Source organism: Schistocerca serialis, chromosome 12 (genome assembly GCF_023864345.2).
Source record: "Schistocerca serialis cubense isolate TAMUIC-IGC-003099 chromosome 12, iqSchSeri2.2, whole genome shotgun sequence".
NCBI lineage: Eukaryota > Metazoa > Arthropoda > Insecta > Orthoptera > Acrididae > Schistocerca > Schistocerca serialis.
Genome location: NC_064649.1, coordinates 102,927,632 through 102,943,644, shown reverse-complemented (window position 1 = coordinate 102,943,644; position 16,013 = coordinate 102,927,632). Strand labels below are relative to the sequence as shown.

The window sequence follows — 16,013 nt, the reverse complement described above, 5'->3', positions numbered from 1 at the left end:
CCCACAATCACTACTATCCCTCCCTTCCCCTCTCTCCCATCCCTCCCACAATCACTACCATCCCCCCTTCCCCTCACCCTCCCACAGTCATCACCATACTTCCCCTCCCCTCTCCGTCACTGCTTCCACATTAATTACCATCCCTCCCCCATTCCTCTCCCCTTTCACGTTCACTCACATTCATTCTCGTCCCTGGTCCACTCAAGTCTCCTCCCTTCACACCTTCCACACTCATTCCTGTTGCCTCCCCTCATCTATCCAAAGTTCACACTCGTCCCTGTCCTGTATTCAACTCACTCACTCCACTCAAGATGACGACTCATCCCAGTCAGCAATAGGTTGTATATTTGAAGTGTTCTGCAGAACAACATTCCCTGAACTCCTGTGTCACATTTTGTGTTAATGTGCATATTGACCATTTGAAGTCTCCATTGTAGATGAGTAATTGTCTTTCTTTATTCCATTGTATGAGATACATTAAGTTGAGTTCATGAGTTGTGCATTCTCAATAGATTTAACTGACTAGGGCATAAAGGACCCTATTAACTAAGTTCTGTGAGTGACGTGGGGCAACTTTATTTGTTGTAGGCATACTATAAGGCTGCTCCAAATAACAAAAGGAGAAACCTATTTGCTGCATTGGATGTTTTAAAAAATGCTGAATTAATCCTGTTCCAACACAGTATCTGTGTACTGTTGAACCTCTGAAACAGAGATAAATTTAATGTTACTAATACACAATCAAAAAATTTGCTACTGCTGAACATATTTTATCAGGTAGTGACAGTGAACGAGCAATTAGATTATAGTTAGTTGAAGGTGAAAATTCGGACATTGTTAGGTGTGAATTTCGTCATTACACTTTTGGTGTAAATGTTTTTCTGGTTGGAATTCAGATAAAAAAGTAAAATATACAGTATGCAGAATTACTTCTCTGACTGAGTGGTTCTCAAGTTTAGAACAAACACCAGGTTCTCAAGTCTTTGGAGTCGGTTGTAATTTACGGTGTCCTCTCTCCCACAGTGACATCGCCGATGTCAGCGTCCATGTTCTTCGCAAGCTCCGCAGTCGCTCCTCAAATGGGAGAGTACGTGGGTACTCCAGAGGATTCGGAAGTGATCTCTTGCTGGGGCGAGCAGCCTCCAGACCTCGTGACGGCAGCCAGTTGCATGGAAAGCTTCATGGACCTGAAGCAGTACTGCAACACATCAGCCTTCACAGAACAACCAGAGGGTGAACTCAACACCCCAATCATAGGTGAGACTCACACATACTATATCCCAAGTTCTTTTAGAATTCTAAGATGTAGATCAATGTTAACGAAAAATGGAACAACAAAAGAAGAGAGAAAAAAAATATGAAAGTTAAGAGTTTGTCTCCAAAAGGTCTACGGAAACTGGGCTCTAACTCTGATCAGACAGGTACAGGGAAAGGAACAGATTATGACATTCATTTAAGGAAAAATATCACACGAGGTGATTTAGGGAACTACAAAAAATCTATATCACAGTGAGCAGTTGCTATTTAAATCCTATTCCTCCCAGACCGAAGTATTGTGTCTTAATACAGTTTACCGGTTTGTTGCCTATAGAATTTCACTACAGAGATAGCTGCTATGAACATAAAGCAGCTTAAAGTGAGCCTGAACAAATGAAGGTAAAACCATTATTATTGTGAGTGGGAGATTGGTAAATAAATTTATAGTGACCTGAGAAGAAAACAATGATGAACTGTGTCTGTATTGACACCCTGTGGTCGTAGGTTACCAGTGCTGAGGTAATGTGTGCTCTTTCGGGCAGATCTATCTGTGAAAACTGGTGACACATTAGAGACAACTCGTGTCGTGCCTGGTGTGGACAATGGCCAATGCGAGGAAAGGTCTTTCTGTGACTTTGCATGTCTATCGACTACTTTTTGCGCCAGTCGTGGCGTCCAGCTGGCGTCCTGTCGGTGTAGTCAGTTGTCGGCCTCTTGATACAGGCAGTAGCAGCACACATTGCATGTTTATGTGCGCTGCTAAATGTGATATATGTTGGGATATCCTTCGAAAAAATCACTATTTTTATCGTACCATTTGTAAAAGTTCTAATTCTCACACTTGTCATGTATGAAATATGTATAGTGCACAGCAAAATACTAATCAATTATTTTACATAAGATATGGTAGTATGGAATTAATTACTATATTCTTTTTCAGACCTTACCAAGGAACCAAACTTCGACATACCGTCTAGGACGGTCCCTGGAAATGACTCTGTCGACTACTCGTGGAGACTAAATGATACTATGGGATTAAATGATAACTACAGCATTGAGGGGTGGAAGGAGACAGAGGAGTCAGATGCCCCTGCAGAAGAAATGGATAGAATGATTAGTGACAACAACTATAATAATAATAATGATGATGACAACAATAACATTAATGTGGGAAGAGACTACACAGCCAGTGAATATAACCAACTCGATCCTGCCCGTTACTCTCACGATGTGACATTCGGCAATGCTGCTATGCCGTTATTCACGAAGTCGGAACTCGCAGGCACAGAGACGTACACTACTACCACTACTGCGATGACAGGTGACGAAGTGTTTCTCGTGGTCGACCGCGAAGAAGTGGTTCCACCAGTTGCCGAAGAAGTGATAGTGAAGAACGAAGGGTGGCCGCAGCAGACGGGCCGCGTCGTCGAGTCCGACCCGAGTCCCGTACCGGACGACCCTGCCGGACCGAGACACTCCGCACCGGCTCGCCGGCGGCGCGGCCTCAAAGTCGAGTTGCCGGTGCCGAGTGTCTCTGCGGTTGCTCTGCAGGTCACTCCGGGCACTGCTTCGGGAGACCTGTTCCAGTCGGTGCCGCAGGACTTCGATCTCATGAAGTTCCTCTTGGAGGTGAGCAAAAGTAGCATATTCTTCTAGCAAATTCTTCTTGTCTACCGTGTAACTGTTGATAGCAGTTGCTGGACACAAATGTGGTGTGCACAGACAGAGGCACGCGTGTGGCGCACTGTACTGGAGAGAGGCCGAGAAACATGTAGCTGGTGTCACCTTCGTGTTTTCTGCCTTCCCCACTCCATTTGTTTGCGTTATCCTCTTCTGCTCATCCTCTACTAAAATGGTACTACACTCTGCGCATTTTATTTGTTTGTGTAATACTTAGTGCATTTCTTTCCTGTCATCCACGGTAAGGGTGCCCATACCCGGGGTTAAAGGGGGCTGCGCCCTCTCCCCCCTACTTCTCAAGGAAAGAAAAAAAAAATGTATAGTTGGGTGTTTTTGTCGTAAAAATGATTTAAAAGTCTGTATCCCACCGGTTTTTGATGCATTTGGAACTGGAACTTTATTATGGCTACTTACGAGTCACCTTTTGTCTTTGTACTCTCTGGTTTGTCCTCCCACCCCACCAACTATTGGATGGGTACTCTTCCTCCATAGAGTACACATACTGGCTCTGTCGCTATAACAGTAATCACCCTAATTAAAAAATTATGCCAAATGTTTACTGTGCATCATGAAATTTTTGCAACTGACTGAACTGTCAGACAGTAGCACAGTTCTTAACAGTATCTTAAGTGAACCTACTGCCGGCTTTCTCTTTGCACACCACTCTGTCTGCAGTTCAATGTTTTCTTCACTGGAGTCTGTTATGTCCCTTCCCTTAACCTCATGTAGCGTGCAATACTGCTGTTCACTTGCTAAGATGGAAATGGCAATAACTGTAGCAGTTTACTGACACTGTCGGGTACACGCTTGTTTCTTCATTTGTGTACTCGCTGGAAATTGCTATTTAATTGTACATTCAGAATAAAGTATAAATTTTCTCAGATGATTGCACAACTTAAATTGTGTGGAAATTAGTGATCATTTCTCACATTTCTGCTCTTGATATTGACCCAATTCGATTATTGTTACAGGACGGAATGCCCGAGGAAGTTCCGGATCCGTTGGCAGCCCTGTGCAGAGACGGGTGGGTGCCCAACTCGAGCACAGCTCGTGTTGCGCCCGCCGGCGAGAAAACTGCCCCTTCGGACGTAAAGGGCGACTTACCCGACGTAAAGAATGACTTACCCCTCAGTGCCGACAAAGGACGGGACGACAGGACGGTGGAGACCGACCGGCAGCACGACACGGGCAATTTGCGGGACACGGACCGGCAGCGGGAGAAGTTGCAGCTGGTCATCCGTAAGACCGACAGCCCGGACGGCCACGAAAGTCCATCGTACGCCGTCGTCCAGAGGCCGCAGAGGGCGGCTTCGAGGCGAGTCCTCGAGGCTATCAAAGAAGAGCTGCAAGACGACTACGGAGAAGAAGAATACTTGCCGGACGACAGCGAGTACGGAGACGAGCTCGAACGGGAGTCGGGCGACGGTCGGCGGACGACCGGGAGGAAGCGGCGGGCGCCCCGCGGGACTCGCCGGGAGAGGACGCGGCACGAGCCTCCCAGGCAGAGGAGGCGGACGGTCTCGACTTCGTCGGCTGACGATGTCCCGATCTGTCGCCGGTACCGGGAACTGAGAGACAAGAACAACGAAGCGTCACGGAGGTCTCGTGAAAACCGCAAGATGCGTGAAGCCGAGATGCAGGAGCAACGTGAGAGGTTGGAGAGGGAGAATGCCCGGCTGAAGGTCCGTGCGGAGGAGTTGGAGAGGCTGGTGGACGCCCTGCGTAAGGCGCTCGTCGCGGCAGTGTCGACGTCTGCCAGCAGGCGGAGCACCGCGGAGGCGGAGACGCGGACCGAGGACTGAGCTGTGCCCGTCCGCCTGCAGGTGGGCGGAGGGCAGAATGAGGTGTATTTCTAAAGGGCCCCGGGCAGGGTGCCATTTGTATCGTCCGCCGATGGAGTTTGTGTCGGTGGGGTCGCAGGAGAATCGGATCGGTGAAGGCGTTTCGGAACGGGTGGGCAGTGAGAACTGTTTGGGAGGAATTAATGGACTGTTTCCGGGTATATGCCACCGACGTTTCGGTACCGGTGGTTACCGTCTGGCTGACAGTCGTACACGTGGATCTGATGATCGGGACTCTGTGTTCTGAGGAAAACTGGGATTAGTTTGTGTAGTCTCTGTGTGTTGTAACATTCACTGGTATACGAGCGGTGAGAGATACTTAAGTATTGCTGTATGCATAGCGAGTAAAACTGTCATCATTAAGTTGATTTTGTAACATCTGATATTGTAAGTAATTTAAGAGCAGGAATAAGTGAGTTGTCAATTGTAAGTAGTGCACAGTATGTAAGTTGCAATAAGTGAAGGTGATTTACACTGCAGGATGAAGGTAAACATGTATCAGTACAAATTTTGTGTATTGTGGAAAAGACTGACTAGAGGAACATAGTTCTTTTGGGATTAAAGGAACAACAAGCACTTGGAAAGTTTTGGGGGAAAGTTTTTGGCTCTTCAGCATTTTTGTTGGTATTCTTATTTTCTTCCTGTAGTTGATGTGATTGACTCAGGAGCTGTGTGAAGTGTAAGGGAGACAGCATTACTTGTGCATTATTAACATCACATAACTGAATTTCCCAAATACGGTTTTAGCATTGTTTCTAATGTGTAAGATTCCATGTGTTGGAAATAATATAAATGAGTAGCCATAATAGGCACAATGTAAAGTATCCCATTGATACCTTACGAATTTTTAAGTTACTTTTCTTGCCAGGCAAGTATTTGTAGTGGCTTGGTATTGTAAATACTGATGATGTACATTGTCTTCTAACTTTTGAGAAAGATCACTGTCTGACAGTGTTTAGCAATCAAGACCTTTTTATTTACATGGTACAATGCATGTACAATCTTCTTTATGTCTATTAGCATTTTTAATCACTGGTTTTATTCTGTGCAATCTTTGAACAAATGCATGTTTTATTAGTAATCAGTCTGGTCAATGTGGTTAAAAGTGCAAAATAAAAGTTTTATAACAACTTCACTCCATTGTATTTCATCCAACTAACCCACAATCAATTTACAACTTCCTTGCTATGGTATAGAACAGTTCAGTTTATTGTATTGCCACAGAATGTTGCAGACGTGTTGAAAGATTAAACATTTTGTCAAACTGAGAAGTTAATATGGCAGTTTTGCGTCTGGGCACAGTTAGAATCTCAGGCAACCAAAGTAATTGTTTGTGACAGGCATAAAATTTTGCTAAATAATTCACATGTCTCCGGAATATACGGCTGTGCACACTCTGGCTTAGGTCTTGCCTCAGGAAATGAATGTAGCATACTGTGTTAGGCTGTGGAAGTAATTAACGTAGGAGTGTCAGTGTCTGGATAGGGAGTAATTTTAATTCACATTTCACTGGGTTTAATCGTGAGGCTTTTCTGGTTGTTTATTTTATGTGGATGACCTAAAATTTAATTTGAATCAGAAGCAGAAATGGTTTGTTTTTGTACGAGATATTTTGTGCCACAAGAAGGAAAGGAGCATCGACAAAGGACTGTAGTAAATGATGAAAAAGACAGTGGTTTTACTCAATGCCCTTGCTTTAAATTTTTACACTACAGGTGTTAATGAGCTGCTTTTAGAAAATGACTAACCGAAGCATATTCTGGCAGATTGTGAATGGATGGAACAAGACGTGTAAGTGAGACATCCCTAGAACAAATGTCAATGGTTCATCACTGTAGTATACGATATGTAGTTCATCCTCGTTTTTCAAACTTTCATCTCTATGCAAGCATTTAAAAAAGGCTTGAAACTTGCAACTGAACAATTAGCAGACCTGGTAAAAGGAAAAAAACACAGTTGTCACATGCTCAAAAACAAGAGTACATCAGAGATTCTCAGCTGTAATTAAACTTTTGTAGCTTGAGTAGATTTTGTAACTGTGAAATTTTAAACTGGCAGTGTAATCTGACAGCAATTAAATGCTTTGTCGTTGGGTACAGTTCTGTTGCTCTTTTTAATGTGGGTGCCTCCATGACTGAATTAATTGTTACTGTATGTCCTGTTCTAAAGATAATAGGATTTACCAACAAGCAGAAAGTGATGCTTACAACTATAGAACTCAATGTCTTGTTCACATATTAGTTTATCAAAATTCATGAACAGTCTCTCGGATCCAATGACTGCAACGGCAACATGTAGTCAGTATTGACTATGAGCTTATATGTCACTGCTGTACTCCTACAGTCTGCGTTAAAAGAACAGTAGAATCGTAAAAATGACAATTTAACTGCTGTCCAAATTAGCTAAATTAATAGTTTCGACACTGCAGTTTTACAGTTTCATGGTTACAAAAGTTTAATTTTAGCTCATTCATGACTACAGCAATATTGGCATATCTGTACCTAGGAGATAATACATTACATCATATTACGTCAAAGGTGAATTATAATATTTAGTTGTAAAAAAAGTCACTAAATTTGTGTGATTATTAGTTTTGTGATGGCAGTATTTCATAAATACAGTATCACTTGACAGTTATTACCTTTTATCTATATCATGTAGTGGCTGTGAAGTAACCTAACTTCTGTTTCTGTGTCAGTAAACATACCATCTCTCTCAAAATCTTCAGCAACTGACACTTAAGAGCGAATAATTTGATGTCGCTTAATGATGTGAATGTAACATTTTGCATATAATTTATATTCCTTTATAAAGTTATCTTCCATGAATAATTTTCATTTTCTTTTCCAAGTAAAATTTGTTACACGAAGTGTTGAACCTTGTAAGATACAGTGCATTTAAGTTACGTAACACAGTTGTTGCTGAACAGTTCCCTTTTTTTGAACATGTTATCAGAAAATCAATTTCAGAAATCCGTCAAGTGATATCTTTCTTTGAACAAAACTTTTTGGTGCTTTTGACTATCGTAGTGAATAAGTTAGAAAGAGCAAACAGCTTGAGGAATGTCAATATTATTTTATGTGGGATTTGTAATACAACCTACCCGAGGAACGATTCTGGTCGCTACAGGAGATTCAGTGGTCGTCATTGCCAGCACGTCTACTGGAAAGAGAGCAGTTTATCTCAGAACTTTGAGTTGATTTGGCAGTGATGCAACAAGAGTTAGCAGTATTGCATGCTGCAGTCTGCAGCAGTAATGCAGCATTACAGCTGAGCTTCCCAAATCGGTGGAAACATCCAGGACATATTGCAAGTCTGATTTGAGATTACTCGGGTCTAGCAGTCTCCAAGTGCTTCCGTTCTTTGGAGACTGGGGAAAAAGCATTCAGACAACCTGAGAGGTTCTGAAGCAGTCTGACAGTACAGCGTATAACGTGCAAGCTGAGAATGTGAAGGTAAGTTCCATCTTATAGCTGGGTTGTAGTCGTGTGATAGGAGAATGTCAGAAGTGGTTCAGACCTCTTTGGGAAGCGATTAGCAGACGGGCAGTACTTTTAAACTTAGCAAAGGACTCTGTGATGTCACCTGTGGCTTAGGCCATTCGGGGAAGGATCTTGGGAAAGAAGATCGCGTGGTAATGGTACAGGTAACAATTTGAACTGGAAGCTTGATTAAATAACTGAGGATAACATCAGACACATTGCTGAGAATGCCCCTCTCACTAGACTGAACATCAAGATGACCTGAACTGGAAGCTTGATTAAATAACTGAGGATAACATCAGACACATTGCTGAGAATGCCCCTCTCACTAGACTGAACATCAAGATGACCTACCAGTGGGACAATAAGCCCGAGATAAAGCATTTGGTGGGATGTGTTAATGTAGACTAGGGCTGTCTATAAAATATCGATAAACATCAGTGATACTTTTTCCCCTGATTTTTATTGATATCAAAATGACAATATTGAGTGCCAATATTCTAATTTCATTTTTTTACACAATTTTCAGTAAATATTTGCAGTTGTTCTTTTGAAATTGCAGTAAAACATAATTTTACTTTCGCTCTGCGCAGGATTCTTACTACTTTTTGAGCTTTTTTGTCATGTCCAATGTTTCACTTCGACTGTGTGGAGCAAGTATATGTGACTCAAAAGAAGAAGAGCTCTTGGTTGCATTGGGGGGGGGGGGGGGGGGTCGGTGGTGATGTAAATGGAATAACAAGATTTTCTATGTGGAAAAATAGCACACCAGTGTTGTTAAAAACAATTTTTAATGCAACTGGAGTGCTCTTTCTTCACATCTTCATTCTTCAAAAACAGTTGTTGAAAATGATGAACAAAAATCTAAATGAAAAGACTGGTCTTCACAGTGGACCTAGACACATGATGAGGAATATTGACGCAATCAGTGCTCGACGGTACCGACAAAAATGGCAACGTTTAATTTCACCGCATTATTTTGAGACTACAACTGCCAGGGTGCTTGCATTGGCAGAAATGAAAAAATAGGGAAGTCAACAAGAAGTATTCCGAACAAATTTGATGTATGACGAAACAACGACGGACCCATCGGACACCTTTTACTGTGCCATTTATATCCAGTTACCATCGTTAGCAAAGTGGTTACCACCAAACTTGAATGGGCATTGATTTCCTTTCAAATTTGCTGTACAGAGTACCTAATAATAAATCAGTACTGAAGTATACAACTCTAAAACGCAATATTTTACAATGTGCAGCTAATATTATTATAGGCAGGTATGTTGATATTTTTTCTGTCGATACATCAATACTTTTTCAATACAATGAGGGGTGGTAACAATGTTTTTTTAAATACTGATATATCGGATCCCTGATATTTTTAAAAATATCAACATTCCTAATGTAGACCGTAGAGCATGAAGAATGAGTCGTGGGAGGGTGACTATCACAGCGCCCCTCAATCGATCGCATTGTACATGACGCGGTTTGCATTCGAGAGGGGTTACTTACAGGACTGATTGCCAGATCCATCCAGTCCAGGCATAGTAGTAGCTGTGATATCCCAGTGTGTTCATTAGACCTTTTAAGGTAAATTCACACAAAAAATAGAGCTGCAGAACAAATAAAATTGTACTTGAAACTACTAATAGTACAAGAAAACACTTCACTTTGGACAAAACCAAAGATATTCAAGAACATGTATTTAGTGTAGCGGTCGCACAACTCTTTTGTTCGAGAGCCAATACTGGCATTGTGCGGTGGCATCACAGGCCACATATGTACCGATCTAATTATCAGTTGGCAAGCTACATGTTAGTACATTACAAACCACCTGATAAGACTACCTATAGCAAGGGTATGATAGGTTGGGTTACTGGTCCCCCCCCCCCCTCCCCCCCCTCGAGTATTGACAGTTAAAAGTCAGCATCACTTGGAACACTTTCTGTCTACTGTTCTGTGTTTCAGATAGCCACCATCTTCAGCAACCCCAAAACTGCGAGACCGTAATTGCCTGATGAAGTACTGTTGTCTGAGTGAATGGAGCTTAACTGATTAATATTAGTAATTTTATTTGTATTTAAATACATTCTACAGTATGAGACACAATCAAAAATGTTTACTAAATGTTTTTAGTGTCAGTTTTCCTCTACCCATTACATTATATTATAACAATCTTAATTTAATGTCATATTGCTTGCGAAAAATATGCACCACATTTAGAGGTGACCATCTATAACGCATAATCACTAAATCTGTGTCACCCCCCTTTAAAATTAATAACTAATCCATGCCACTCCCCTTTGAAATTAATGACTGATTGGAATGAGACACGCACACCTGTGAGTAGTCAGTCTTTGAAGCATACGTAGCAAAAGAAATTCATGACTGTATAGCCACACTATTGATGACAATCTGCTGAAAACAGTATCTACCACACAATATCTAGGAGTAAGTATCCACAGTGGCCTTAAATGGATTGACCACATAAGACAAATAGTGAGAAAAGCAGATGTCACATTCAGATTCACAGGAAGAATCTTACGGAAATGTAACTCATCCACAAAGGAAGTGGCTTGTAAGGTTCTTGTTCAACAAATTCTTGAGTATTATTCATCTATCTGGGATCCCTACCGAGTAAGACTGATAGAGAGAGAAAGATCCAACATAGAGTGACATGGTTCATCACAGGATCCCGTAGTCAGTGTGAAAGGATTATGGAGATGTTCAACAAATTCCACTGGCAGACATTAAAAGAGAGGCGTTGTGCAACACAGAGATTTACTTTTGAAATATCAAAAGAGCACTTCCCAGTAAGAATCGGACAAAATATTAGTTTTCCTCACATGTTGTTGTTGTTTTGGTCTTCAGTCCTGAGACTGGTTTGATGCAGCTCTCCATGCTACTCTATCCTGTGCAAGCTTCTTCATCTCCCAGTACCTACTGCAACCTACATCCTTCTGAATCTGCTTAGTGTATTCATCTCTTGGTCTCCCTCTATGACTTTTACCCTTCCACACTTCAGTACTAAATTGGTGATCCCTTGATGCCTCAGAACATGTCCTACCAACCGATCCCTTCTTCTAGTCAAGTTGTGCCACAAACTCCTCTTCTCCCCAATTCTATTCAATACCTCCTCATTACTTGTGTGATCTACCCATCTAATCTTCAGCCTTCTTCTGTAGCACCACATTTCGAAAGCTTCTATTCTCTTCTTGTCCAAACTATTTATCGCCCATGTTTCACTTCCATACATGGCTACACTCCATACAAATACTTTCAGAGACGACTTCCTGACACTTAAATAAATACTCAATGTTAACAAATTTCTCTTCTTCAGAAACGCTTTCCTTGCATTGCCAGTCTACATTTTATATCCTCTCTACTTCAACCATCATCAGTTATTTTGCTCCCCAAATAGCAAAACTCCTTTATTACTTTAAGTGTCTCATTTCCTAATCTAATTCCCTCAGCATCACCCGACTTAATTTGACTACATTCCATTATCCTCATTTTGCTTTTGTTGATTTTCATCTTATACTCTCCTTTCAAGACACTGTCCATTCCGTTCAACTGCTCTTCCAAGTCCTTTGCTGTCTCTGACAAAATTACAATGTCATCGATAAACCTCAAAGTTTTTATTTCTTCTCCATGGATTTTAATACCTACTCCGAATTTTTCTTTTGTTTCCTTAACTGCTTGCTCAATATACAGATTGCATAACATCGGGGAGAGGCTACAACCCTGTCTCACTCCCTTCCCAACCGCTGCTTCCCTTTCATGTCCCTCGACTCTTTATAATTGCCATCTGCTTTCTCTACAAATTGTAAATAGCCTTTCGCTCCCTGTATTTGAAAGAGAGTGTTCCAGTCAACATTGTCAAAAGCTTTCTCTAAGTCTACAAATGCTAGAAACGTAGGTTTGCCTTTCCTTAATCTTTCTTCTAAGATAAGTCGTAGGGTCAGTATTGCCTCACGTGTTCCAACGTTTCTAAGGAATCCAAACTGATCTTCCCTGAGGTCAGCTTCTACCAGTTTTTCCATTCGTCTGTAAAGAATTCGCGTTAGTATTTTGCAGCTGTGACTTATTAAACTGATAGTTCGATAATTTTTACATCTGTCAACACCTGCTTTCTTTGGGATTGGAATTATTATATTCTTCTTGAAGTCTGAGGGAATTTCGCCTGTCTAATACATCTTGTTCACCAGATGGTAGAGTTTTGTCACGACTGGCTCTCCCAAGGCTGTCGATGTTCTAATGGAATGTTGTCTACTGCCGGGGCCTTGTTTCGACTTAGGTCTTTCAGTGCTCTGTCAAACTCTTCACGCAGTATCATGTCTCCCATTTCATCTTCATCTACATCCTCTTCCATTTCCATAATACAGTCCTCAAGAACATCGCCCCTGTATAGACCCTCTACATATTCCTTCCACCTTTCTGCTTTCCCTTCTTTGCTTAGAACTGGGTTTCCATCTGAGGTCTTGATATTCATACAAGTGACTCTCTTTTCTCCAAAGGTCTCTTTAATTTTCCTGTAGGCAGTATCTATCTTACCCCTAGTGAGATAAGCCTCTACATCCTTACATTTTTCCTCTAGCCATCCCTGCTTAGCCATTTTGCACTTCCTGTCGATCTCATTTTTGAGACGTGTGTATTCCTTTTTGCCTGCTTCATTTACTGCGTTTTTATATTTTCTCCTTTCATCAATTAAATTCAATATTTCTTCTGTTACCCATGGAGTTCTACTAGTGCTCATCTTTTTACCTACTTGATGCTCTGCTTCCTTCACTATTTCACCCCTCAAAGCTACCCATTCTTCTTCTACTGTATTTCTTTCCCCCATTCCTGTCAATTGTTCCCTCATGCTCTCCCTGAAACTCTGTACAACCTCTGGTTCTTTCAGTATATCCAGGTCCCACCTCCTTAAATTCCCACCTTTTTGCATTTTCTTCAGTTTTAATCTACAGTTCATAACTAATAGATTGTAGTCAGAGTCCACATCTGCCCCTGGAAATGTCTTACAATTTAAAACCTGGTCCCTAAATCTCTGTCTTACCATTAAATAATCTATCTGAAACCTTCTAGTACCTCCAGGGTTCTTCCATGTATACAACCTTCTTTCATGATTCTTGAACCAAGTGTTAGCTATGATTAAGTTATGCTCTGTGCAAAATTCTACCAGATAGCTTCCTCTTTCATTTCTTAGCCCTAATCCTCATTCACCTACTACATTTCCTTCTCTTCCTTTTCCTACTGTTGAATTCCAGTCACCCATGGCTATTAAATTTTCGCCTCCCTTCATTACCTGAATAATTTATTTTATCTCATCATACATTTCATCAATTTCTTCGTCATCTGCAGAGCTAGTTGGCATATAAACTTGTACTACTGTAGTAGGCGTGGGCTTCGTTTCTATCTTGGCCACAATAATGGGTTCACTATGCTGTTTGTAGTAGCTTACCCGCACTCCTATTTTTTTTATTCATTATTAAACCTACTTCTGCATTTACCCCTATTTGATTTTGTATTTATAACCCTGTATTCACCTGACCAAAAGTCTTGTTCCTCCTGCCACTGAATTCCCACTATATCTAACTTTAACCTGTCCATTTCCCTTTTTAAATTTTCTAACCTAACTGCCCGATTAAGGGATCTGACATTCCATGCTCCGATCCATAGAACGCCAGTTTTCTTTCTCCTGATAACGACGTCCTCTTGAGTAGTCTCCGCCCGGAGATCCAAATGGGGGACTATTTTACCTCTGGAATATTTTACCCAAGAAAATGCCATCATCATTTAATCATACAGTAAAGCTGCATGCCCTCGGGAAAAATTACGGCTTTAGTTTCCCCATGCTTTCAGCCATTCGCAGTACCACAACAGCAAGGCCGTTTTGGTTAGCATTACAAGGCCAGTTCAGTCAATCATCCAGACTGTTGCCCCTGCAACTACTGAAAAGGCTGCTGCCCCTCTTCAGGAACCACACGTTTGTCTGGCCTCTCAACAGATACCCCTCCGTTGTGGTTGCACCTACGGTACGGCTATCTGTATCGTTGAGGCATGCAGGCCTCCCCACCATGGCAAGGTCCATGGTGCCACATACGCCTCGTGTAATGACCACGCTCTTCCCATGCACTGTTTGTGTGTGGAACAGGGTTGGAGAGCTCAGTTAGTGGTACAAAATGTACCCTCCGCCACACACCATTAGGTGACTTGCACAGTATAATATAGACGTAGATGAAGACACACAGTAATAACCTTTCCCTCCTCTTCTAGCCCCACAGTTTCCACACTACAACATTAGCTAAAATTAAGTACATCTTAAAATGTACTCCCCCCAGTAAATATTGTTTTTGTTGTTACTGAGCAGGAAAATGACAACCTTAAGAAGCCCTTAATGTTAGTCTACATTTCTCGATTCGCTGTTAGCTGCATATTATTATAAAATGCATCTGAGAACCACAGGCTGCACGAACACTTGAGGCCACAGTCTGACGGCCACTGATTTAGTGCTTTCCAAAAAATATTATGTTCGACAGCTTTTTGAATGCCGTGCCACAATAGTGGATCATGAAACACACAAGCTTGTAGTGCTGACAGGTCACAGGCCACCGGCAGGAAGTGTCTCAAGTTTGATAAAGCAGCTAGACACAGTTTGGACACCTAGAAGTGTTGATGTCCAGGTTCGGATTATCTCCCACAGGGAAATTCGCTACATGGATAGAAGACATAGTGCAACACAGCTGCTGACAATTGATTGGTTCTTAGGCCCAGTGATTTAATTGTACAAAGATTTATCTGACTTGAGATGGTCAAACGTTTACTGTCCAGTTGGATACAGATTATAGTACAAGGTGTACAACTTTGCTTCTGCCGTTTGCCGATAGGTGGCAACAATGGTAAGTAGCGGATAGGTGACAACAATGGTAAGTAGCAGTCGAAAGAAACTGATCGTAGACATCGGTCAGTTAGCTTGGCCCTCAGTCAACATAACCTCATTAAACATTAGTCGATTTGTGTATGCATCATAAAGTTGTTCTTGATTGAAAATGTCAGTTTACAAGCCTAATTCTCGTCATTTGCCGGAGGTGTTACTGTTTTGTTTCAGTATGAAGAACGCAGCGGCTGAGTCTCATGCTCTCAAGTACATATGGTAAGGACACTGTTAGTGACAGAATGTGTCATGAGTAGTTACAGCGCTTCAAGAATGATGATTTTAACATCGAAGACCGGCATAGTGGTGGAAGAGAGAATGTTTTCAAAGATGCAGAATTGGAGACATTGCTGAGTGAAACTGAAGAAGAATTTGCACGATTAGTGGGAGTGATACAGGAAGCCATTTCAAAACGTCTCCAGGCCATGGGCATGATTCAGAAAGAAGGAACTTGGGTCCCACATGCGCTGAAACTAAGAGACATTGAATGGCATTTGTGTGTTTGTGAACAGTTGCTTCAGAGGCAAAAACGGATGGGATTTCTGCATCGCATTGTGACAGGGGACGAAAAATGCGTTCATTACAATAACCCTAAATGCAAAAAAATCATGGGGATATCCTGGCCATGCTTCCACATTGATGGCGAAACTGAATATTCACGGCTCCAAGATCATGCTCTACATTTGGTGGGACCAGATCGACGTCATGTACTATGAGGTGTTAAAACCAAGTGAAACAATCACAGGTGCTCGTTATCGAATGCAATTAATGTGTTTGAGCAGAGCATTAAAAGACAAATGGCTAAAACACAGCAAGAGG

General features: G+C 41.8%; 1 protein-coding gene across 1 annotated transcript in view; it reads left to right on the top strand.

Annotated features, from left to right (window-relative positions):
• LOC126428181 (uncharacterized) overlaps nt 1-5,913 on the top strand; it is a 95,657-nt gene extending 89,744 nt beyond the window's left edge. Inside the window, exons 4-6 of the mRNA XM_050090096.1 lie at nt 1,024-1,257; nt 2,198-2,886; nt 3,909-5,913. Of these exons, the coding sequence (XP_049946053.1) occupies nt 1,024-1,257; nt 2,198-2,886; nt 3,909-4,739 (1,754 nt within the window). The 3' untranslated portion in view covers nt 4,740-5,913. The remainder of the gene's footprint in view (nt 1-1,023; nt 1,258-2,197; nt 2,887-3,908) is intronic.
• The last annotated feature ends 10,100 nt before the right edge of the window (nt 5,914-16,013 follow it).